Source organism: Lytechinus variegatus, chromosome 3, assembly GCF_018143015.1.
Source record: "Lytechinus variegatus isolate NC3 chromosome 3, Lvar_3.0, whole genome shotgun sequence".
In the NCBI taxonomy this organism is placed as follows: domain Eukaryota; kingdom Metazoa; phylum Echinodermata; class Echinoidea; order Temnopleuroida; family Toxopneustidae; genus Lytechinus; species Lytechinus variegatus.
In genome coordinates, this window is record NC_054742.1 from 1,347,923 (window position 1) to 1,375,172 (window position 27,250).

At 34.6% G+C, this 27,250-nt stretch overlaps 1 protein-coding gene across 1 annotated transcript in view; it reads left to right on the top strand.

The window, feature by feature from the left end:
- Positions 1-22,097, top strand: part of LOC121409931 (ATP-binding cassette sub-family B member 9-like) — a 52,110-nt gene extending 30,013 nt beyond the window's left edge. Inside the window, exons 3-12 of the mRNA XM_041601717.1 lie at positions 1,761-1,875; positions 6,255-6,385; positions 8,916-9,121; positions 9,949-10,146; positions 10,640-10,768; positions 14,225-14,413; positions 15,336-15,509; positions 18,420-18,609; positions 19,389-19,495; positions 20,164-22,097. Of these exons, the coding sequence (XP_041457651.1) occupies positions 1,761-1,875; positions 6,255-6,385; positions 8,916-9,121; positions 9,949-10,146; positions 10,640-10,768; positions 14,225-14,413; positions 15,336-15,509; positions 18,420-18,609; positions 19,389-19,495; positions 20,164-20,484 (1,760 nt within the window). The 3' untranslated portion in view covers positions 20,485-22,097. The remainder of the gene's footprint in view (positions 1-1,760; positions 1,876-6,254; positions 6,386-8,915; positions 9,122-9,948; positions 10,147-10,639; positions 10,769-14,224; positions 14,414-15,335; positions 15,510-18,419; positions 18,610-19,388; positions 19,496-20,163) is intronic.
- The last annotated feature ends 5,153 nt before the right edge of the window (positions 22,098-27,250 follow it).

The window sequence follows — 27,250 nt, forward strand, 5'->3', positions numbered from 1 at the left end:
GGACCGCTAGTAACTTTTACCACAGCTCTCTATCAGAATTCTGCAGATTTCTGCCCTCACGCATTTGAGACAGATATCGAATTCTGGGCGCTTTCTCCCACGCGGAGGCTTCCCCTACAGAAATTTCCAAGCTTGCGGGAAGCGTGCGACTAGCTTGCGCAAGCTTGCGGCATGCTAGTAACTAGCATGCGGTTAGCTTAATAAGCGTGTGATATGCGTGCAGAGTAATAGTTAAGCGATCTTTTAGCGAGCAGGGACTGTTCGCTAGCATGCACTCGCTTATTAAGCGAGTGCCCTGCTAGTCGCATGCTAGTTACTAGCAAGCGGCACGCTTAAATTTCGGTAGGGGTTCTGAGATATCTCGCCTTCTCAGATTGGTCGATTGATCACTTACTGAGCCTTAAAAGCTTCAGTTTTCCGATCACGATTCTTGTTGAAATTTTCAACAAATTTCGATTCTTACGCTCTAGTCAGCAGGTGATGTTGTTCTCCTGACACTAGGCCGAGGGCCCATGATACTTAGTATTCCTGAGTATACAGGGCATTCCTCTCGAGGACATTTTTGAGGGCCGCCTTTTGGCGCTCAACTAACTCCTTCACTTTCTACTTGAAGGACATTCCGTCCAGCGAGGCGAGATTTGCTGCTTCGGCGCTTAAAGCAGCTGCGGCTTTTTCCCCCTCTCCCTAAATTTCGTTGTTTTTGTTTTTTTCTTTTAAAATTTTCTTAGGCTTACAATTGAAAACATGCCTCCCTACGGTTTGAGTCCGTGCTGGTCTAGCAAATCAAGTAGATGTATGGAGTTATTGAAGTAAATTATGAAAATACTTACCTGATTTTCTTATTTACGAGATAACTCATACATCTACTTGATACCCTCCCACCGACCCTCCGCCTTGCGTAGCAACATGTTTCAACGTATGGGCTTGCAAAAGGTGAGGAAGATGGACGCTAGTTGCGCGGTGATCATGGGTAGTAAGCCTGAACGGGAGAGGGCGCGCTCGCGCTTTTTAAATCCTTGGGAGTTCTATTCGGGTATGGCAGTCCAGAGGGCTGAACTAGCAAATCAAGTAGATGTATGAGTTATCTCGTAAATAAGAAAATCAGGTAAGTATTTTCATACTTTGGCTCAGTAGATAAATCTCCGGACTTTTAACAAGGTCCAGGGTTTAAATCCCATCACATTACTCAATCCTTTGGCAAGGTGTTTAACCTACAAGTTTTCCACTTTCTCCCCATCTAACTTTCCAATGTTACAAAAGTGTAGTGGCTTGAAATCTTCAAATGATTCGTTCTTTGTGATAATATGAAATGGGATTTTAGGGGTATCCAGTGCTCTCTCTCTTTCCATTTATTTTTTAAATATTTTCTTTAAACACTTATCAAACTTTGTTATGGGGTATCCAAAAGCTATAAAGATAATATCCTGTTCAAAAACTTCAGGCCATTTGAACATAGAGTGGTTTTCCATCAAAACAAGAATAAATATGATAATAAAACCATCAAAACAAGAATAAATATGATAATCTCAAGCAAAATAAAAAGAAATTGTCAAATAAAACACATTCCATGTAACACATTCATATAATCAAGTAATAAATATATGAATAGTTTCATTCACTTTGATACCAAAATAAGCCCTAATTTTTCCCTATGTTCATTTTTTTTTGCATGCAAGTGAACCAACTAAATGTTTGCATACATTACACAGCATGTTGATATTGCCTTCTCATTTTGTATTGTGGTTTCTTATTCGTTTCAGGTGAAGTATTCATACCATTGTTAACGGGTCAAGTTCTGGATGGTGTGATTATAGAGTCTGAAAAAGCCAAGTTTAGAAATGGTATCATATCGATGACTTTTATATCACTAGGAATGTAAGTGTACCGAAATGAATGTAATCTGTTATTTTAGTAAATTCGTCTCTACTATAGTATCAACATAATCATAAGATTAACACTATGAAATACCTATAGACTGAATATAATGGTGCATACAGTAATTGTTGATTGCATGGAAGACCAATCATCATTCTATTCACTGAAGGAATGTGAAGAGATATCTTATTATTTGAATAGGGCTTGAGTAAATCCTGAGTCATTGTGCTCTGTTAAATATAGCTGATTATACTGTGCAGATTTACACAGAGGCTGGATAAATACAATCTTGCCTTCTCCATGTAGTATGCTGATCATTTTTATGGTCCCCCATAGATAAAGTACCTTCTTCACTTGCTTATGAACAATCCTCACCCATGCATGGTAGAAAAAAGTGTAATGAAAAGAATGCAATAAATTATTTTTAAGGCATTGCTTGAAATAAGGCTAATCTTTATATGGAAAGGGGAAATGAAAGATGGAAAAGACAAGTGGGAAATGGCCCTTTACAGTATTTTTACTGTAATTATTCAAGTTTTAACAGATGACTTGTTGATGACATCAATATGCATATGTAGCTTAAGGCCTGGTCCCACTTGCGATGGATACAAAAAATACTCATTAAAGGACAAGTCCACTCCAACAAAGAAATGATTTGAATAAAAAGAGAAAAATCCAACAAACATAACACTAAAATTTCATCAAAATCGGATGTAAAATAAGAAAGTTATGACATTTTAAAGTTTCACTTAATTTCACAAAACAGTTATATATGCACATCCTGATCTGTATGCAAATGAGGAGACTGATGACGTCATCCACTCACTATTTCTTTTGTATTTTAATTTATAATATGAAATATTCTAATTTTCTCCTCATTGCCAAGTGAAACAACTATAAATTTCTCACTGAACATGTGGAATTAGCATTGTTTAATAAGATATGGTTCAGTCGAGTTGGTCCTTATTGGCAAATCTGTAAAATATTACATGTAAATATTGTATAATTCAAACAATAAGAAACAAAAGAAATAATGAGTGAGGGACATCATCGACTATCTCATTTGCATATCACTCAGTTGTGTATATATCACTGTTTTGTTAAAAATAATCAAAACTTTAAAATGTCATAACTCTTATTTTACATCCGCTTTTGATGAAATTTTCAGTGTTGTGCTGGTTTGATTTTTCTCTATTTATTCAAATCAACATTTTTTGGGGGTGGACTTGACCTTTAAGGACACAGCAGATAAGCAAAGTTTTGCAGGTGGCTCATTCTGTTTGCATCCGCTCCAGAAATGGACAAAATTTAGCAAAAAAAATTGCAAAAACACAACAGAAAAGAACAGAAGTGGGTAGTATGTTGTGCAGATGTTAAATGGTTATTCATCAAACACCTTGCAGATGAAAGTGGATATCAGCTCTGAAGGGGTTACTGGGGGTTTTGAATACTTTATTTACGAGATGCATACGCTTACATCCCATGCTACTAACGATGTATAGAGATTCCATGTACCTTTTCTTTCCTCCCTCATTCCGTTGACTTCAGCGGATCTGAGTTGCAAGGATGCCCAGAGGATAAAGCATACGTTTAATGAATGATAAAGGACATGGAACGCTTGTTGCCCATATATGTTGATATGTTGATATGCTGATTTGTGGACAACCCTCCGTTTGTTTTGTACACATATTTTGCAGATTTTCCCCTTTTACATATTTCACATCATCTTCTCCCTACCATGACATATGTGGTGTGAATTATAAACTCAAAAAAAGTTTAGAAATCTGATTATGATCGATAATCCCTCTTCGGTTTTAGTAAATATCAATGTGTAATTAATATCAATAAATAGAGCATGTAATTTTCTTTAAGATGATACCCTACATGATATGATTATGGTTCACATGGAGGTGCAGTGCCTTGAAATGTGGGGCAAGGTCAAAATTCAAAAGCTGCAAAATGGCACAATATTGAAAGTCACTGTTCTTTTTTCCATGGTGATGAGTGAGTTTTTCAGTGGTTTTCGTCTCACCTGCGAAGCAAAGTGAGACTATAGGCGCCGCTTTTCCGACGGCGGGGGCGTCAACATCAAATCTTAACCTGAGGTTAAGTTTTTGAAATGACGTCATAACGTAGAAAGTATATGGGCCTAGTTAATAAAACTTGGCCATAAGGTTAATCAAGTATTACTGAACATCCTATCAGAGTTTCATGTCACATGACCAAGGTCAAAGGTCATTTAGGGTCAATGAACTAAGACCATGTTGGAGGAATCAACATCGAAATCTTAACCTGAGGTTAAGTTTTTGAAATGTCATCATAACTTAGAAAATATATGGACCTAGTTCATGAAACTTGGACATAAGGTTAATCAAGTATCACTGAACATCCTGCATGAGTTTTACATCACATGACCAAGGTCAAAGGTCATTTAGGGTCAATGAACTTTGGCCGAATTGGGGATATCTGTTGAATTCCCATCATAACTTTGAGTGTTTATGGATCTGATTCATGAAACTTGGACATAATAGTAATCAAGCATCACTGAAAATTTTGTGCAAGTTTCAGGTCTCATGATTAAGGTCAAAGGTCATTTAGGGTCAATGAACTTTGGCCGAATCGGGGGTATCTGTTGAATTACCATCATAACTTTGAAAGTTTATTGGTCTAGTTCATTAAACTTGGACATTAGAGTAATCAAGTATCACTGAACATCCTGTGCGCGTTTCAGGTTACATGATCAAGGTCAAAGGTCATGTAAGGTCAATGAACTTTGGCCATGTTGGGGTTTTTTGTTGAATAACCATCATATCTCTGTAAGTTTATTGGTCTAGTTCATAAAAAGTGGACATAAGAGTAACCATGTATCACTGAACATCTTGTGCGAGTTAGAGTAGTATTCAAAGTCAGCACTGCTGCTATATTGAACCGCGTGATGCAGGTGAGACGGCCCGAGGCATTCCACTTGTTGTTTTTACTTTGACCGATAATTCCTCATCGGTTTTAGTAAATATCAATATGTAATTAATATCAATGAATAGATCATTTAATTTTCTTAAAAATGATAACCTATATGATATGATTATCATTCATATGGAGGTGCAGTGCCTTGAAATATGGGGCAAGGTCAAAATTCAAAAGTTGCAAAATGACGCAATATTATAAGTCACTTTTCTTTTTTCCGTGGTGATGAGTGAGCTTTTCAGTAATTTCTTTTGTTTTCATTAACATGGAATCAAACACACCTCTGTACAAGCAAAACATAACAAACAAACATGCATGGGTATTTCAAACAACGACACAAACCATGTTATCTCACAGAAACATCACTACAGAAGCAGGGGCTTTTCATCTCTATTGACACAGACAAAAGAATCATGTTCTGTATTGATCCTTCATGATTTCTGCTCGTTTTGCAGCTTTTCAATTCAGACCTCATCCAACACTTTTGAATCCTGTTCTTTTCGTGATGGCATGATCGTAACAAGCATGGTATCATCTTAACAAGAATTAAATAATCTTTTGAATGATATCAAATATGCATTGTGTAAAATTGGGAGAAATGGTCAAACTCAGATTTCCAAACCCTTTTTTGCTCGTTTTGCAGCTTTTTAATTCAGATCTCATCCAACACATTTGAATCCTGCTCTTTTCGTGATGACATGATCATAACAAGCATGGTATCATTTTAAAGAGAATTAAATTATCTTTCGAATGATATAAAATATGCATTGTTTGAAATTGGGACTAGGGAGAAATTAATGGCCAGCACAGATTTCCAAACTTTTTTTGAGAGAGGTTTATTTTCCCATGACATATGTTAAGGCCTGGTCACACCGCCCGAGCGTTGTTGGAGCGGTCGTGGAGCAGAGAGAAAAAAATCATCCCCGCTTGCTACCGTTTCACCATTTTCGATTTCGATTGTTTTGGGGGGGGTTTCAATTTTTTTTCCCCAATTTTGTGAGCGAAATTTGACCCTCTCTCCCTACCGCTCCAACAACGCTCGGGCGGTGTGACCCGGCCTTTATGCTCAGAACGAGGCAATATGCAATTTTAAAGATAATAGGGAAAAATTGTGTACAAAACTAATGGAGAGTTGTCCACAAAATCAGTCATTTTAAAGCATGTTTGCCAATTTGAGGATCCCCATAGAAAGTACAAGACTTTTTAAATATTCATAACTTGCTTATTTGACAACCAGTTGTGATGAAACTTGTTTTAAATTGTTCCTCTTATTTTATCCTTTCCAATAAGATTGCTTCTCATCTTGGGTTTTGGTTTCCTTGAAAGACATGTTATTTGACTCGCAAATTGTCTTATGAGGTTATGACTGATTGGCACTGTATTGGTTTGTGTCTAATCTACTTGTACATGTATAGTGGTGTAGCTAATGGAGTACGAGGTGGGTCCTTAAGCATGGCAATGGCAAGGCTCAACCAACGTATCACCAATCATCTTTTTGAGTCCATTCTAAAACAAGAACTAGGCTTCTTCGACAAGACCAGGACTGGTAAGCATTTTACTTTCGTTGTTCAATTGGCTATCAGGAAGCATACGATTAGGATTTGATATTTCGTTATGCCACTTTGTCTATTTTTTTCTTCTTTGAAGTTTATAAAAGAAAATATCTGTTTAGCATTCATGTTACAAGTTAATGTACATATTGTAGATCAATTTCTACATTTTCAAGGCCATTTTGCTATAGAAGGGCACATTTCTTTATATGAGCACAAATATGGAAATCTAAAGGAGCACCCAAAACTTCCAAGACAAATAAGATGGGAATATAAGCTAGTCAACTGAGCATCTTATACCTTGACATTTCAAGGCTTTGCATAAAAAAGGACAAGTCCACCTCAACAAAAATTTGATTTGAATAAAAAGAGAAAATCCAACAAGCACAGCGCTGAAAATATCAAAATTGGATGTAAAATAAGAAAGTTATGACATTTTTTAAGTTTCGCTTAATTTCATTAAACAGTTATAATCCCGGGTGGTATGCAAAAGAAGAGACTGATGACATCACTCACTATTTCTTTTGTATTTTGTTATATGAAATATTCAAAAAAAAATTCTCATTGCCCTGTGAAAAAAGTTTTATTTTTCCCTGAACATAATCAGTGGAATTACCATTACTAAACATTTAATGGTTCTGTCAAGTTGGTCCTTATTGTCAAATCTGTAAAAATTGATTAGAGGTGGGGGTATACAGGAGTTTAAAAAAAAGGGTGATGTTTCAAATCCATTTAGGGCACCAGCTTTTTTGATGCAGTATCATCTCATGAGCATTTTGTACCATGTTTGTCTCGCCTGCATAGCAGACCGAGACTATAGGCGCCGCTTTTCCGACAGCGGGTGATGTCAACATTGAAATCTTAACTAAGGTTAAGATTTTGAAATGTCATAACTTAGAAAGTATATGGACCTAGTTAATGAAACTTAACTAGAGTAATCAAGTATTAATGAACACCCTGCCTGAGTTTTAAGTCTCATGACAAAGGTCACTTAGGGTCAACAAACTTTGACCATGTTGGGGGTATTTGTGGAATTGTCATAACTTTTAAATTATATGGATCTAGTTCATAAAACTTAGACATAAGAGCAATTAAGTATCCCTGAATATCTTGTGCTTGTTTCTGGTCACATGACCAAAATCAAAGGTAATTTAGGGTCAATGAAGTTTGGCTGTGTTCGGGGGTATTTGTTGAATTGGCATCATAACTTAGAAAGTTTATGGATCTACACATGTGCATGTAGTTCATGAAACATAGACATAAGGGTAATCAAGTATGAATGATGGTTTTGCACACGTACATGTAGGTCACATGATCATGGTCAAAGGTCATGTTGGGTCAATGGACATAGTATTTTATTATCATATGAGTTTTCTTTTGTGAATAATTATTTAATAGCTGTTTTCAAAGTCGGCACTGCTGCTATATCGAATTGCGTAATGCAGGTGAGACTGCCAGAGGCCCTCCACATGTTATTGAAATTGGCCAAATTGAGAGGGTGCCACCCAAAATTCTTATCTGGGTCAGCGTTGCCCCCACATAGGCCAATTACAGTATGGGCGTGTCTGAGTGCATTTTTGTAATAACTTTAGTGTCCCCCTGTATCCAATTTCGGTGACTTTTATGTTGATATACATGTTTTTGTAGATAAATAATCCAATGAATATTAAAATAAAATCAATGCCAGAGGCTGAGTTGATCTTTTGGGGGAAATTAAACATTTCTTATCAGTTTAAACCATCTATTAGGCAAAAAGATCATGTGACCTTGAAAATTAAACCGGTTATTTTTCTTGGGCATTTTTGTAGACGGGAGCCCTTTGGATGTGATCCATGATAACTCAAGTTGGATCCCGGTCAAATAGGAGCTTTCCCCCCTCCCCCCGGTAGTGCAAAAAGTGTAGCTTGGAGAGATCAGCAGACAGCGATTACATATAAGCAATAGGAGTAACCAAAGCGTAGTAGTATATAGTGGCTGCGCTATACAAATTTATCATGTTATTATATACATTATGTATTTCTTTGTTTTATGACTTATTGGTTTTTAATGTTTTTTTATGAAAATCAACTTGCACTCAAGAAACAAATCACTCTTAATAGTACCTGCCACCAATACCCAGTCTATGGTTCACAATCTTTTTATTCCGCATCCCCTGTTCTCTAGAAAATCTACCACAAAGTATAAACAAGCAGATTCAACAGAGAAATTCTAATCCATGTTAAAAACCTACTTTTTGTCAAATAGCATTTCCCTTTGCATTTGGAACCCCTCTAATGTCCGCAGTCTACTGTTAACTAAACAATTTAATTTTTGCTGAAATTCCTTCTCTCTTTTCCTAAGCGCTTGAGACATGTTTTTTGATAAGTGCTATACGAATAATGTTAATAATTATTATTATTGTTGTTGTTATTATTATTATCATTATTATTATTATGTATTATTATTGCTATGGATGTATAATATCAGAATGTTGTATTGGAAATGACATGAATTGATTATGTGAGATATTCATTTGATTTTTGTTAGGTGCTATAACATCTCGTCTCACATCTGACACATCAACATTGAGTAGCACTCTTAGCCATAACCTGAATATCTGTCTACGTAGTATCTTACAAATGACTGGTTATGTCGTCTTAATGATGATCATCTCATGGAGGCTTACATTCATCACACTCATTTCTTTCCCTCTTATTGCTGTCATCACTGATGTCTTTGGAAGTTATTATGAGGTGAGAGGTTTTTTAATGATTAAGAGATGTGGTTAAGCTTGGGTTACACCGGAACTGAATCAGCTGCGAATTCATCTGAATACGTGTAAGGGGGAATTCGGCTCATTTTGAAATGTTCAAAACCAGCCGAATACCCTCCAAAATACTCCCAAATGTGACCAAGACGAATTTCATTTAGCCACACTTGGAATGTATTCAGATGACAATCGGTTGGATTAGTTCAGGCATTCAGAGTGTTCTGGGCAGATTCTGACCTATTTGTATCATTCAGTGTGTAACGGTTCAAGCTCAGCGCATTAAGCCATATTTCTTCAACCTTCGGTTCATCATTCGGCTGTAATCGGAGCAATTGGATCACATTCAGCTTGATTCTTTCCACTATCCGGGTGACATTCGGCTTTATCCGGGATGGCCAAAATCAATTCAGGTCAATTCTTGGCGATTCTGCGCTGAATTAGGACTTTCATTGTATTTAGGACCCTTTTGTCACTATTCAGGGAGCAACCCGTATCAGAGACGAATAAGTTCTAAATCCACCAAAACCATCCAAATCAGGCTGTAGTCGGGCAGAATCGGTCCAAATTTATTCGGGAGATTTTGTTTTGGTGTAACCCTAGCTATAATGAGATCAGTTATGATTCTATAATTATCAGGATACACTATACAATGATATCTTAATTTCATTCAAGTATGAGACATGAACATTTTACTCTGGTGATTAGGTTTTTTCATTGCTATCTCAGTCTTGCCTTCAAATCTCCCTAGAAGAAAATTGGTTCTTGCCTTGTCGGGCATATTCAAGTTGTGCAATACTGTTTTGCTTGCAGAAATTGTCCAGGAAAGTTCAAACTTCTCTGGCCAATGCCAACATTGTGGCTGAAGAGACCATATCTAGCATGAAGACTGTGCGTAGCTTTGCAAATGAAGAAGGAGAGAGGAAGAGCTACTGGAATAAGCTCCACATCACCTATCTTTTACGCAAGAAGGAGGCAGTAGCTTATGGCCTCTTCACAGTCATCAGCTCAGTAAGTCAAATACTGTGGTAGAAATTGTATATGGCCAGCATTCATCACAATTTTATAAGATTCAATGGCATTTAGTTTAGCACAGTTAACCTCAAGTCTTGATTTTCCTAAGTTCACTCACCTTATTGGTAGTCAAATCTTGTCAAACAACTTTATGAATTCTAGTTGTCCTCACATTGTATGATTCATGTAACATTGTAATCATTATTTTATCATAACCAGCCTATCCTACAAAGAAATAATCTGACATATTTTCTATATTGGAATATGGCCAAGAACACCCTAACATAGATTTTCTATAGACCCTAAAGGCTCAATCTCCAACAGGTACCAAAAAAAAATTCCAGCAGAAGATAACCATTTATTTTGGTTTTATTTATACTTGGCCAAGTATCTTATGTGATTATTACATCCACTAAAGTACCTACATGTATAGAGAGTATGATAAAGTTGTAAACAAAATAATTTGTCTCCCTATCCAACTGTTCACTAGGTATGTGACCTGATGGTGTTTGTGGTTACACTCTTTTATGGAGGCCATCTAGTTGTGCAGAACATGCTCAGTGGTGGGATGCTGCTTTCTTTTATTATTTATCAATTGGAACTTTCAGGATGCATTGAGGTACGAGTATTGATAATAAGATAATTAATTGTTCTCATATAGTGCAAATTACCTCTAATGAAAAAAAGTAAAATGAAGGAAAGCTGTTGTGAATGCTTTGACGATATTATTATCAGGTTAAATATTAAACCTTGCTATGATGATGTATCAAAGCTTAGCAACAATTATTATGTAGTAATGGTATATGGCGAGACAAATTGCCCCACTCATGCAAAATGGATGCACATTATATGCTTTATGTCTTAAACTTTTCAAAAGTATTTTGTTCAAATTTGTGTGGACAAATACATGACATAGTGATGTCATCTGTATATCACGGTACATGTTAACCCATTAAATAAGGCACAAATTCTCTCATTCCTGTAGATTCTTTTAAAATGTACCACTTATGGGAGAAAATATTACATGGGGGGCTCTAGGTGAAGTCGCCTCGGATATGCTCTGAAGAGTCCTTGAACACTAGAAAAGAGCCCTTGAAATTCTCACAAGGTTCAATTTAACCCTAAAAGAGCCGGGTTATTTGGACCCATCTCACAGCCGAGGGGGGAGGATTTTGCTATCAATCGCACAAGCGCCGCGAAAATTCGCAAAGTGGTAGTGTGCGATAGTCTAAGAGGCTGTACAACTAATTTTTCTGAAAAAATAAGGGTGTGTTTTAAATGAATTAATTATGCTAATTTATGCATGAAATAAAACATTTTGCTCTAATTAACTTATTATGGCCCAAAATTGCTTATTTTTTATTCACAGACTCTTTGTAGGATTCCGATCAAATGAACATAAAAAAAAATTGGTATCGCAACTTTTGTATTATGTATTTTATTGTTTTTTTAGATTTCTTATATATTTCTTTGCTTTTTTATTTTTGTTGTTTTTTTTAGATGAAAATTGTTGCAGACTTAGTTCTAATCAAAAATAAGACAAAATTAATTGATATTATTCAGTAAAAGTAGAAATAGTGATACATTTATGAATTTTGGCTAAATACACAATTTGCATTGGATTTGTACATGAATTCATGTTTTTGAACAATTTTTGGTCTGACATGCACTTACGTAATGTTAAGTAATTTCGTAATCGTGTACCCAGGCATCGCAAATTTGGTCTCAAAAGTTATGCAAGACTTGAAAGTAAATAGTCAGCTGGCGGCGTGGTCAAATAATTTCGCGCGGCGGATCAATCCCGAAAAATGTTGAGGGGGCGGATCCTCGCCCCTTGGGACTTTTAGGGTTAAACTTCAAAAACAGTCTAGTAAATTTGGGCTGGTGATCTATAGCCCAGAAAAACTATCATTCACTACTTGGACCGACTAGGCAATAATGATGTCACAATGATTTAATTAGTAAGTAAAAAAAATAATTTCTGTTCGTGTTATGAAGTTTTTGAAAATCAATAATATTCTCGCTCCTGAACAATTTGGTTTTCGTGAAAAACACACTACCTCTCATGCTCTGTTGCATTTCATTGACAAAATTTCTTCTGCAAGAGATAATGGGCTCCATACTGTCGGTATATTCTTGGACTACTCCAAAGCCTTTGACACGATTGACCATGACATTCTTTTGTATAAACTATCTTTCTATGGATTCCGGGGTAAGGTTTTGGAGTGGTTCAAGAGCTACCTCTCTGATAGAAAACAGTTTGTTTTTTTAAATGGTGTGAAGTCACCTATGCAGTCAATTACATGTGGAGTGCCACAAGGCTCACTCCTTGGACCTATATTGTTTCTCATATATATTAATGATTTCCCTCAGTCATCAAAAATCCTTTCATTTATCCTGTTTGCAGATGACTCAAGCATATTTTTTTCTGAAAAGAACCCCTGCAATTTATTGCAAACTATCAATTCAGAATTGATTTCTGTTAACGAATGGATCATTGCTAACAGACTTTCCTTAAATCTTGTTAAAACAAACTACATGTTATTCAGCAATACCCTATCAACATTGCCAGATAATATTAAAATTAATGATGTTCAGATTACTGAAGTATTGAGTACAAAATTCCTTGGGGTACACATTGATAGTAAGCTGAATTGGAAAGTTCACATATCTCATTTATGTAAACTACTCTCCAGAAATTCAGGAGTCATTAATTCATTGAAGAGTATATTCCCAAAACATATTTTATGCATGTTGTACTCAACTCTCATTTTGCCTTACTTGAATTATTGCATCCTTGCCTGGGGTAACGCTGCTAAAGTTCATTTGGATGGGTTATTAAAAGTGCAGAAAAGGGTAATTAGACTAGTATGTGGAGTTAGTTCACGATACCACACTAATATTTTGTTTCATGAAAACAAGTTCCTTAATTTACATGACATATTTGATCTCAACCTCGGTTGCATTATGTATCAATTAAATAAAAGAGAACTTCCTCTTGCCCTTTATTCATTATGTGTTAGAAATGACCAAATCCATTCTTACTATACAAGACAAGTTTCTTTTCTCCACTTACCATTGGTCAAAACTAGTTTTCGGCTAAATACATTTGTTTATACTGGGCCAAAATTATGGAATTCCCTTCCTTCTTCTTTGAAGCAATCAGTTAGCCTCAGTGTTTTTAGAAACAAGTTAAAGACCGATTTGCTGAAGAAATACTTAGATCAGTAAACAAATGCCTGCTTGTTATATCTCGTCTAACTTTATAAATTGTATTCTTTCCACAATTATCTATGCAAAAATAGAGCTCTGCCTATTTTCTTTTTTTTCTTCTTTTCTTTCTTCTTTTTGAATGGTAGATTCTTATAGTTTAGGTCTAATAGGATTTGTTTGCATTCTGCATTTCATTTTTGTTACTTTTTAGTGTATCTTTTGTAAATATATATATATGTACCTTGGTTACTACAATTTTTTGTTTGCTTGTTCTATGATGTTTTAAATGATTGCTAATGTAAGTTTTTTAATATTCTGGTGGCCTATGGTCTACAAGCTAAGCTTTTTAGTAGGTCACCACGTTTCATTTCCATCTATTCTCATGGGTGTTACTTACATTTATATTTATAAAAAGTAGTGCATGTATTATGTATATTATCCTGTAATATTTACTTTTGTTCTTTGCTATTTGCCTGTATCACATTGATTTACTGTTGTTGTTGTTGTTTGTTATCGGATTTGAAACGAAATAAAGATTCATTCATTCATTCATTCAAGTCATGATGAGTCCTTTGTGGACAAGCTTTTATCCACCCCTGTGGGGCTTCTACAATCAATTGCTCTCTCAAGGTTTCCCTAGTGCTACCTTAATTTTATGCAGTAAAATAACCAAACATAGGTGACAATAGATGAGCACAGTTCCTCTTTAAGAGTAAGCACATTCCTTGTTAACCATAAAGCCTATGTTTCTTAACCAGAAGTTGCTTTTAATATGGATATATGTGATTTAGGACCTGCACATGTGTATTTTTCCAATATGAATGTGGTGTGGAATTTTATTCTTCTAAACTTTCGTTATCAGGACTTGGCTGATGTTTATACTGAGCTCATGAAGGCTGCAGGTGCTTCAAGAAAAGTCTTTCAATTAATTGACAGAAAGCCAACCTTTATGAATGAAGGAAGGCGAGCACCTAGGCAGTTTGAAGGTCAGTTGGAGTTTAAGAATGTGAGCTTTGCCTATCCAACCAGACCATCTATTCCTGTCCTCAAGGTAAGAAGGCATTGTTTGCATTGTGATTTGTGTTTGGTATGAAAGCCAATATGCATCAGCCACTTTTTTCAGCACCATTTCTAGACCTAAACCACTCTTATCGTTTCTTGATCCTTATCCTTAACACAAAATATTGACCATGTAGATTGATAACTTATGCCCATTAAAATGAAAAGCATTTTTCTGCTCTCATCCGAATATTCGCAGCAAAAAATTTCAAAGAAATATACTTCCAACTTCCAAGCATTCTTGTATTTTTCAAGAAAGATGGGATAGCTGTCATACTGTAGGGGAGAATCAGAAATTTTGGATTGTTAAGTACATGGCAAATTGGAGAGTTATCCTTACCACTTTCTACTCACCAAGTTACCAATTTGATTTTACAGTCTTCGTGATTTAATTCTTCATACATTTAGAACTTTGCTATTTGTCCAATTTCTTTCAAACAAAGCAAGATTTAATGAAACATTTCGAACAAATCTACACCAGAGGAAAAAAAATTAACCTATTTGCAGGGCAGTATATTTTTGCGAAGGGACAGAAATATGACAGCTTTCTCCTCCACTGCACCAAGGCTGTGATGGAAGCTCGCCTTTCTAAAAATTGTCATCAATATTGGATCAGTCGAATGAAATTTGAAGTCCCTATCATTCTAATATCCTCATATATGCACTGAACTTTGAACAATACTGTGACAGGCAATTTGTCTATAATTAATCTCCTATACATCTCAAAGCCTCTTGTATCTAGTGGAAGAGGCGCTAAAGAAATATCAAATACTATTATTGTCATATGTCATAGATTTTGTACATGTCAACAAAGGAAAGGGAATGTTAATTTCAGATCTTTGAATAACATGGTATTCGTTTTTTAGAAAACTAGAGAGTTTTGATAAGATTTTATTTTACTCTTCTCTGTATAGGATGTAAGTTTCACAGCATCACCAGGTGAAGTACTTGCCCTCGTTGGTCCCAGCGGTGGAGGCAAAAGCTCCTGCATCAGTCTCATAGAACACTTCTATGAGCCATCATCAGGTGAAGTGCTGATAGATGGAAGAAACGTCAAGGAATATGATCATGCATTCCTCCATCAGAAGGTAAAGGATACTCAGTTGAGATGGGTGTGGATGGTTCAGACATGCCAACCGTTCCATTTTTGTTCCTCTTTTGTTCCTCTTTTTTGTTATAAAAATACACCAATACTTTTTGTCTCACCTGCATAGCAAAGTGAGACTATAGGCGCCGCTTTTCCGACGGCGGCGGCGTCAACATCAAATCTTAACCTGAGGTTAAGTTTTTGAAATGTCATCATAACTTAGAAAATATATGGACCTAGCTCATTAAACTTGGACATAAGGTTTATCAAGTATCACCAAACATCCTGCATGAGTTTCACATCACATGACCAAGGTCAAAGGTCATTTAGGGTCAATGAACTTTGGCCGATTTGGGGGTATCTGTTGAATTACAATCAAAACTTTAAAAGTTTTTGGATCTGATTCATGAAACTTGGACATAATAGTAATCAAGTATCACTGAACATCCTGTGCAAGTTTCAGGTCACATGATCAAGGTCATTTAGGGTCAATGAACTTTGGCCGAATTGGGGGTATTTGTTGAATTACCATCATAACTTTGAAAGTATGTTGGTCTAGTTCATAAAACTTGGACATAAGAGTAATCAAGTATCACTGAACATCCTGTGCACATTTTAGGTCACATGACCAGGGTCAAAGGTCACTGAACTTTGGCCATAATGGGGGTATCTCTTGAATTACCATCATAACTTTGCAAGTTTATTGATCTGACTTTTGAAACTTGGACAAAGAGTAATCAAGTATAACTGAATATCCTGTGCAAGATTCAGGTCACATGATCAAGGTCGAAGGTCATGTGAGGTCAATGAAGTTTGGGCACATTGGAGGTATTTGTTGAATTACCATCCTATCTCTGTAAGTGTATTGGTCTAATTCATAAAACGTGGAAATAAGAGTAACCAAGTATCACTGAACATCTTGTGTGAGTTATAGTAATTTTCAAAGTCAGCACTGCTGATATGTTGAATCGTGTGATGCAGGTGAGACGGCCAGAGGTATTCCACTTGTTTGTATAAATTGTTACTCTGTTAAAATTTCTGATCATGGAGTATGTATTATACACAGTGGGTGATACTAGCACCGGTCCGACAGTCCCAGACCGGTGAAAATTACTGTCAGGCCAGTAACTTGTTGCATGAAAAGAGCATGTAAATTCTTGCCTTCAAGCACATGTTTAAAAGGGTGAATTATCAAGTTTTCAAGTAGAATCATTTCACTTTTTTTTCACTGATCTCACTACAACAGACTGGCAATAGTTACAGTGAATTTTTTTTAAATATTCTTTTTGGCAAACTTTCCTTTAGAAGAATACTCTTTTTGGTTGTAGAAGGTTGGCAGGTCTGATGGGCAATTCCACAGGTTGGTGCAAATCATGTAACGTGAGTAACCGACACATTCCAAAGATTTGCCAGGAGCATAATAGAATTTCCCAAGTTTGGTTTTTATACAAAGGATAGTCAGACTGTGTACTTTGTTGTGATAAGGAGATGTTTAGTTCATATCAATAATAATGGAGTTACAGCTCCAAGTATGAGTCAAGGTGTCTCCAAATGTAACGTGAGTAACCGTGGAATAGCCCTGATGGTTAATTTGTTTTACCCTGATGGGTTATGAAGAAAGCAAATTTATGAGTATATCCTATCCAGTGGACATAACTTGTTTTTTCCTAGGACACCAAGTGTATTGATTTGGTTTGAACTTGGCTCACATGGGCCTCACAAAAAAAGAGCATAAGGATCATGGCCAACCAGAGTTGGATTGGACATATTATTAAAGACAAATGCTAGTTGTGGTGACGATCTCAAATTGAGTTCAGAGTCCAACAAAATGACCACCCAACTGTTTTTATGTATAAATAAAAAATATGTGCCAAATGACTCTTATAAAAAACGTGTAATTGCTGAGAAATTAGCAAAACAAGCACAAAATTCTATATGTCAGGTATTTTTCCAAGCATTATTAAAACATTGTCCCACATATGCCCTTTTGTATTAGTGATCATCGGAAATATCGGTTTTCAGCTAATATTTCATGATTTCACAAAGATAATTTTGTTTCAATGTAGCAGATCTAGATTTATTGATAATATGATGGCAATTATTTCTCATGAAATGATTATTTGCTGCAACTACTCTTTTAGCTTTATACACGCTCACTATTAAAACCAATCAAAATTGCCATTTTGAATTCATGATTGATCTGAGGAGAGCCTTTTCCTCAATGTTAATCCGACAATTTTCCTTAATATTACTGGCTCAGAACCACAAGTATCTGACTGTTCCTATGATAATTGTTCTCTGCAGTCTCTACCTCTGATCATGCCTAATTTTGAATTACTGTACAACACACAATATGACAAACTGAATTAGAGACATTGTTAATGTCAGTATATTATATTTGGTGTGTTGAGGATAAGTCAAACGCAATACTCAACATGCTGAATCTAGGCTTGTTGCGCAAAAAGACAAATGGAAAGCAAGAATTATTCTTGATTATTGTATTTTTATAGGGACGTTGATGAAATAACATTCTTCGTCATGATGAAAATTATGGATAAATGCACTTTTCATCTATCTGGTAGAAATATTCTTTGTATGTATGCTACAAGTATTTCTAGAATTTGACAACTTTTAGATTTAAGAAGTAACTTTCATTCAGTAACTTCAGTATCTGCCCAATAGCTTGATACAGAAAAATTTTAATCCAAGGTGATAAAAAATATTGTCTTTATAGATCCTCAGTAATTTTTTTATCTATATTTGAATGAAACTGGAAATGTGGTCTTTGTAGACAGGCTTTGGTTCTTTGGACCAGATACGTCAAATACCGACATCGCTTGTAGTGTCATTATAGAGTCTGTTATAAAGTTCCTGTGTACTTCATTTACTTGCTCTGTGTTTGTTTTATTAGATTGCACTGGTTGGTCAGGAGCCAGTCCTTTATGCCAGATCCATCCAGGATAACATCTCATATAGTCTTCAGGATTGCTCTACTGAAAGTATAGAGAGTGCTGCCAAGCAAGCTAACGCACACAATTTCATCATGCATCTCAGAAAGGGGTATAAGACAGAGACAGGAGAGAAGGGACTTCAGTTATCAGGTACAGACTGTGAAAGGATTATGGGAGTTTAATTTCTTGTTTAAGGGTGCATTATGCCATCATTATCATTGATTATCGTTTTCGTTATGATCATGGATATCATCAGTCACCATCATCACCTGTATTATTTTCATCATTACTATCAACTTATTTTTCACAAATACATTTTCATTATTTTGTCAATACATGCTTTAACAATAATTTGATTTGTTGGTTGCATTTAAAAAATGTTTATTTCCCCCTTTGTTTTTATTTTCTTTGTCTTTTTTTTAAATAAATGAAGATATTCCTTTCATTTGAATAAAAAATAATAATGGAGTAGTATTTGAAAGGTATATCTATTTATAATTTTCCAAACAAATACTGCTCAAAAATATCATTCTCTTTGTTATTATTATTTTCAAGTAAATAGATACCTAGTTAGGGGTTGAATATTTTCTCTTTGGAAAGGAATGAAGAAAAAGAAGTACACTCATAATGATACCTTTAAAAATGTTGGTAACAACTACAGGTTGTTGGCACTCTTCTAATCTTCATGCTATGTCAAGGGGTATATTTATACTTATTTTTAATACAATGTAACAAGATCAGCGTAACTAATAACCAAAATTTGAGTAAGAATATCCTTGGCACGACTTTGAAGCTTTAATCCTTTGAAAGGTAACAGAGATGTTGTTTAATTTTCCTCTATGTACAACATCATTCTCTTATGATATTTTAATCTATACAAAGGGAGTGGATTAAAGGATGGTTTGTTCTGTGTATTTTTTTTTGTGTAGGTGGTCAGAAGCAGAGAGTGGCTATAGCTAGAGCATTGGTAAGGAACCCTCAGATGTTGCTTCTAGATGAAGCTACCAGTGCTCTTGATGCAGAAAGTGAGCATTTGGTAAGTCATTGGACTGTGTTTATTGAGAAGGTGGTTGGTACACTGGAACTGTAATTCTTCATGTCATTTACCCCACTTGGGAGTTTCCTAACGCTGTTTGTAAGTTACAAGCAACTTTATGATCCTTTCTTCAGGTATATTATACGCACCAAATTGTAATTGGCGTGGATTTTGTTCCTGAGAAAGGATCACCCATCTTTCTTTAAGTTGCTCGTAATTTAAAGTTGTCTCAAATTTTCCCAACTTGATTTTGTTGGTTTTGAAAGTTTGAATTTTGAAAAATTATGCTCTCAACGCATGAATATCCAAATCAGACATGATATATTTGCAGCAAAAAAATATTGATCTGAAATTGAGTAAAGTTAGTGTCAAATTACCTTCCTCGAATGTGAAAATACTTCTCTGAGATCCTATGATATTTCAGTCAATATTTCTGAAAGCTCTGTCATTTCTTCCACCTCCACTAGGCAAATTGACGCCTAGCCTCGTGGGGTGTGAACATAAAAAAAATTGGTGTCTTGGCAGTGCAGAGGTCCCTCATTTGTTTTATACATGAATAGCACTGACAGGCAAAAATTGCTTTAATTTGTTTCCCAGGTCTACCAAAACTTTACATGGCTTATTTTCTGAGATTCAGGTGACAGCTATATATTTTTTTTTATTAACAGGTTCAACAAGCTCTTACAAAGAACTTTGGCACACGCACTGTGGTCATTGTAGCCCATCGCCTAAGCACTGTTGAGAAAGCAGATCGTATCGTGGTCATTGATCAGGGGACAGTTGTTGAACAGGGTAGGCACCAGGAACTCATCAAATTTAATGGCCTCTATGCCAGACTGGTACAACGCCAGCTCTTAGGACATGATTCCGATGATGGCCAGGATGACAAAGAGAGGTTAGTTGCAAGAAAAAACCTTTCAACACGGAGGAAGGACTCTAGTGCATCATCAAATTCAAGTAATGGTGTTGAAAATGATATATCAGATTAACCTACAAGTTACCCGAGCTCCTATGAAAGGCCATCTAAAGTTTTGGTAAAGGGCTACTTATGTGCATTATATCAACTAACGTTCCAATCTTATAAAGCAGTGGCTGTATTTTTTTTTTTTTTTTTGGTGTCTGAAAATTTGAATTTTTTAATATCTAGCACCCTGTCCGAAATGTTTTATTGTTTTTGAAAAACAAATTTAGTGATTTAATATCAGAAAGCAGCAAATACGAAAATTATTTTCTACAAATCTTTTACCAATCTATGCTTAAAAAGTTATTTTAATATTAAAAACTGCAGTTTATTTTGGTAAGACACCAGATAGAAAATCATGTAAATTCATGAAAGGTATCCTATTTGACACTTATTTCATTTCCTCCATATCTCTTATTTTAGACGCATTTGTGTATTCCAGAAATGAATTGGAATAGTGATATCCAAGTTCGAAGGATTTACTGAATCATGAAATTGACTTAAATGGAAATTTGTTTAATCATTTATTAGATACTTTTCAAAATGTATTAAAATATTAGGTAGTCGCCTGTTTTGCCCTCCTATCAAGGGACATTTGAATAAGATATAATACCCTATATATAAAATATTTCTAAATAAAAATGTCTTTGACTTTGGATCAGTTGTTATCATTTAAAGCATATATGAATAATTCATTAATATTTGTTCATAGCTATAAAGTAAAATATGTATGCTCCGAATGAATTGTAAATTGTGTGGTAAATGCTTCAAAAGCATTTGAATTTATATTTATTTGATTGATTAAAGGAAAATGACTATTTCTGAAAAGTGATACCCGTCCCACGATTGTGTAAATATAAGTTACTTAAGTACCTAGAATTTTTAATTGGTTTCAGTTTTCTTGAACACAAAATTTCCTGTTATGTAATCATACTTGCTAGGAAATTAATAGAGACTGCCATTAAACAGGGTATTTCAAACAGAGTATTATTTAATACCCTATACTTGTAGGTGATTCAATTGGGAACAATAAATGTCTTATTTAAATTTATATATTTGTATATTAATATGCATTTTAAGTAATCCCAGTAGTTTAGGTTATCAAGAGGTTTAGAGGCTGAGAGCATAATTTTTTTAATTTTTGTTTTATCAAGTCATTAATATCATTTCATCAAGTATCAAATATGTCCATAAGGAAGTAATTCCTTAAAAAGCTGTGTGCACTATGAACGCCTAGCTTAGCTGGGTAATATATGAGCACCTAACAAGGTGGATACGTGCGCAATATAAATAGCCTATATTATTATTAGTATTATATGCTTAGCTTCACAAGAAATAATCCTAATTTATGTTAGTACACTCTCAAGTATGTTTTTTTTTGTGTGTTTTATTACATGTATCCCACCATTCATTCCTAAATAAGTAAAACATTTGTTAGGTAGTGAACTGATGTTGCTCATTTCTCTAAATTGGGGGGGAATGATTTCCAGGTTATTATGGAGCAATCTACTTCAGGGTGTGAGAGATGACTAAAATATATGCCAATCAATGATGCCAGAATTTAAAGAATTGCATTCTTGGATTTTTTTCATTGTTTTTTTACAAAAATATTAAGATTTTGTTTGTTTTTAGCTCATCCGGCCCAAAGGGCAAGATGAGCTTATGCCGTGGCATCCGTCGTCTGTCATCCGTCCACAATTTCAAAATGCTTCTACTTCGCCATTTCAAGTGCGATTTCAATTCTGTTTGCTTTATATGATAGCACTAGGTTGGGGATTCAAAACTTCTACACAGAATTTTGAAATTCATTAAATATGCCAATTTATGCACATTTTCCAAAATTCACAAAAAATGCTTCTTTATTTGTTGATTGATTTTTGCTTCCATCTGGTAGAGCTTCATGAGGTTCACCAAACTTCTACACAGAATTTTGAAATTTTGACCTGAACAATTTTTATGCTAATTTATGTGAAATTAATTTATGCCTATTTTTAAAAATTCACATACAATGCTTCTTCTTTATTTGTTGACCGATTTTATTTATTTTTTCTTCCATCTGATAGAGCTTCATGAGGTTCACCATTCTCCTACACAGGATTTTTAAATTTTGACTAGAACAATTTTTATGTTAATTTATGCCTATTTTTAAAAATTCACATACAATGCTTCTTCTTCTTTATTTGTTGACCAATTTTGATATTTTTTCTTCCATCTGATAGAGCTTCATGAGGTTCACCAATCTTCTACACAGAATTTTGAAATTTTGACTAGAACAATTTTTATGCTAATTTATGCATATTTTTAAAAATTCACATAAAATGCTTCTTCTTTATTTGACTGATTTTGATTGTTTTTTTTTCCATGTAGTATAACTTCATGAGGTTCACCAATCTTCTACACAGAATTTTGACTAGAACAATTTTTGTCTCACCTGCGAAGCAAAGTGAGACTATAGGCGCCGCTTTTCCGACGGCGACAGCGGCGGCGTCAACATCAAATCTTAACCCGAGGTTAAGTTTTTGAAATGACGTCATAACTTAAAAAGTATATGGACCTAGTTAATAACTTGGCCATAAGGTTAATCAAGTATTACTGAACATCCTATTACAGTTTCATGTCACATGACCAAGGTCAAAGGTCATTTAGGGTCAATGAACTTAGACCATGTTGGGGGAATCAACATCGAAATCTTAACCTGAGGTTAAGTTTTTGAAATGTCATCATAACTTAGAAAATATATGGACCTAGTTCATGAAACTTGGACATAAGGTTAATCAAGTGTCACTGAACATCCTGCATGAGTTTCACGTCACATGACCAAGGTCAAAGGTCATTTAGGGTCAATGAACTTTGGCCGAATTGGGGATATCTGTTGAATTCCCATCATAACTTTGAAAGTTTATGGATCTGATTCATGAAGCTTGGACATTATAGTAATCAAGCATCACTGAAAATTTTGTGCAAGTTTCAGGTCTCATGATTAAGGTCAAAGGTCATTTAGGGTCAATGAACTTTGGACGAATCGGGGTATTTGTTGAATTACCATCATAACTTTGAAAGTTTATTGGTCTAGTTCATTAAACTTGGACATTAGAGTAATCAAGTATCACTGAACATCCTGTGCGCATTTCAGGTCACATGACCAAGGTCAAAGGTCAATGAACTTTGGCCGAATTGGGTGTATCTGTTGAATTACCATCATAACTTTGAAAGTTTATGGATCTGATTCATGAAACTTGTACATAAGAGTAATCAAGTATCACTGAACATCCTGTTCGAGTTTCAGGTCACATGATCAAGGTCAAAGGTCATGTAAGGTCAATGAACTTTGGCCATGTTGGGGTTTTTTGTTGAATAACCATCATATCTCTGTAAGTTTATTGGTCTAGTTCATAAAAAGTGGACATAAGAGTAACCATGTATCACTGAACATCTTGTGCGAGTTAGAGTAGTATTCAAAGTCAGCACTGCTGCTATATTGAACTGCGTGATGCAGGTGAGACGGCCAGAGGCATTCCACTTGTTATGCTTATTTATGCGAAATTTATTCAGAAATCACAGAAAATGCCTCTTCTTCTTTGTTGACAGATTGTGATATTTTTTCTTTCATAGAACTTCATGAGGCCCATCAAACTTCTACACAGAATTTTGAAATTTTCCATAGAAAATTACTTATGCTAATTCATGCGGCATGTATTCATAAATCACAGAAAATGCCTCTTATTTGTTGACAGATTTTGATTTTTTTTCTTCCATCTGGTAGAGCTGCATGAGGTTCACCAAACTTGTAAAAAAAAAATTGTCTAGAAAATTATCAAAACTCACAAAAATTACTTATTTATTTGTTAATTGATTTGTTATTTTTGTTCCATCTGAGAGCTACATTACATGTAGGTTCAGCAAGGTTCTACACAGAGTTAAGAAACTTTGACTAGATAATTATTAATACTTAATTCATATAAAATGTATTCATAGATCACAAAAAATGCTTCTATGTCATTTCTTCAATTCTATATCCTCAATTTATGTCACCAGTATAATTCACTAGTGTCAACTGGACTAAAATTAAAATTGTGTTAAATTTTGTTGCGAGATGCCGGATGAGCTCCACATCATTGATATGCTAGTTGGTAATGATTCCAATCAATGTTGAAGTCTTTCCCTTTTTGTGTGTTCATGTATTTACATATTCATGTACTTATATTAATAGTATATATTATTTTCATATGAAAAATGGTTCCAATATTGTCAGTACTAATAGATATTATTTATGCATTGAAAATGTCTTTCGATTTTAAAATGGACAACTTTTACATTCATAATGATGGTATAATGATGAATGAAATTATTATTTTTCATTTCAATTTGCAAGAACAGATGGAACTTGCCAAGAATTGTTTTATTCTTTAAAATTGTGTTATAAATCATGCTTATTTGAATTAGAAAGAGTGTGCATTATTTGTGTATGACTTTTAACCATTCTGTTCTTGCTTTTTGTTTCTTTGTCTGTTTATTAAATCTTTGTTCCATTCTAAAATCACCTATGGTATTGAAATAGTTCTGTTCTCTTTTGATGCATTCCATTTCAATGTGGGGATTTATTATCAAAACCTGAGGAAGAAATTACTTATGAATTTAATACATCTGGAGTAATTCATTCATTTTTTGGGGGGGTGTAGTCACTTCCATTGGCATTGATAGATTCTAATAGATCTCTACAATGTACCAACACTTTCATTATTAGAAGTTAGGGTAGTGGGTTGCAAAATGGAAACTCTTGAAACTCACATTTTGTAATTGTGACTCATTTAGTTCTTTTATTTGAATTGCTATATTTACTCAACTTGACTATTCGTTGGAGGTTCACTTAACCTTATACTATCAGAAAAAAAGTATTTGAGAACTTACCAAACTGAAAATGATTTGCTAAAACATTTGGCTCTGATAGAGCTGTGCCATTGAAAATAAAACATCTCATTTTGTTTGCAACTGAATGACTGATATTGTTGTTGTTGAAATCAAATGCAAACTCTAGCTCAAGGGATGCAGAATTATTTGCAGAAATACATGACAATTACATGATCTCGTATTCTCTTGATTCTCAAAATCACTGCTTTGACGAAAGTTAATTTCATCAATAGCTTTTTAATACAAATAATGTGTATACAACTCGCTGTGTATTATCGCACGAGCCTCCTTGGTAGGGTTGGATATTTTGGTCACTTTTGTTGCTAGAACCTTACAAATGAAATTATTTACTTAAGTTATTGACTGAATATCTCTAAAATGATGTCATTTTTAAAAGGTCACCTGACATCAGAAAGTTTTGAAAACCCTTGCTTTTTTAATCACGACTTGAAGATGGTATTCCTGCATTAATGCAAAATGAGTCAAGCATAAGTACTTTTTTTGGTCGTTGTGCCTGGACCACCATTGGATCGATACTTGTTTATTTCATACTACTCTACTTAATCCTCTACATTAGTTAATTTCTGAATACTGCATATCATAAAATAATTTCCATAAATTTTTAATTACATTCTCCTTTTAAGATATGCAGATATAAATGTATTTAACATAAAGTAGTAGTTTTGGGTAACAAATTCTGAATTAAAGATATGGAGACATGTTACCCCAAACAGTCGACAAACCACAGAAATTTGTGTCATACATCATACATTTGCCATAGGGATTTTACAAACTTAGCGATTGTGAATGTTTGTGAAATTAGCCAGAGAAACCAATTTTATCACAATACAATAATTCATATCAACATAATTTTTCACAAATTCTTACATCTGTAAGATACATTGGATATATTTTATTTTACTTGTACTCACTTTACAAGTGATACAACACTAATAAGAATACAGCTGATAGAAAATCAAATTGAATTGACATTTATTTGATGCTGTACATGTAGACATAATGAAAAACATTTTGAAATAAACTATGTTTTAAAATAAATACGAAATACGAAAATAAGATTTCTGTGATTCTGTAATATCTACTCGTATAGAAACATACAAATCAAAGTCCACAGGAGTGGATGAAAGCTCGCCATAAATATTGCTAAGATTGGTAGAAGTTGCAAATTATTTGATACAATTCAAGTTTATTGCCAGAGGGGGAATGGCACTGTAATTGCAAAGTGAACACCATGCTCATACATGATTTTAAAATGGATCTTAAATCTTGAGGTACCTTAAACACCTATACATTTATAAATAACGGCTCAAATATTCTTAGGGTAACCTTTTCACATTTACACTGCCAAGTCGTGAAACATCCATTTGACATACTTTTTAGTATGAACATAGCAGTACCCCCCCCCCCCGCAATTATTTACGAGGCCCTTTGTTTATTTCTTTTGAGGTCTTCCTGACAGCAGCTCAGTTTTCATAGGCAATTTTCCACCACTTGGATTCTTAACCTAACAGCTAATGTCAATTACCCTGAGTTGGACTACATGTAAGACTAGCAGACATTAAAGGGATGGTCCAGGCTGAAAGTATTTATAGCGTAGAATTCACTGAGCAAAATGCAGAAATTTCATCAATATCGGATAACAAATAAAGTTATTGAATTTTAAAGTTTAGCAATTTTTTTGTGAAAATGATCGTTATGAATATTCATTAGGTTGGCTGATGTCACTTCTCCACTTTCTTTTGTATTTTATTATGTGAAATTAGGTTTATTCAATTTTTTTCCTCCAAGAACTAGAAAAATTGGATTGACAACTGATTTAGTGCATTAGATATTTATTGCTGCAACTTATTTCATTATAAGAGAGA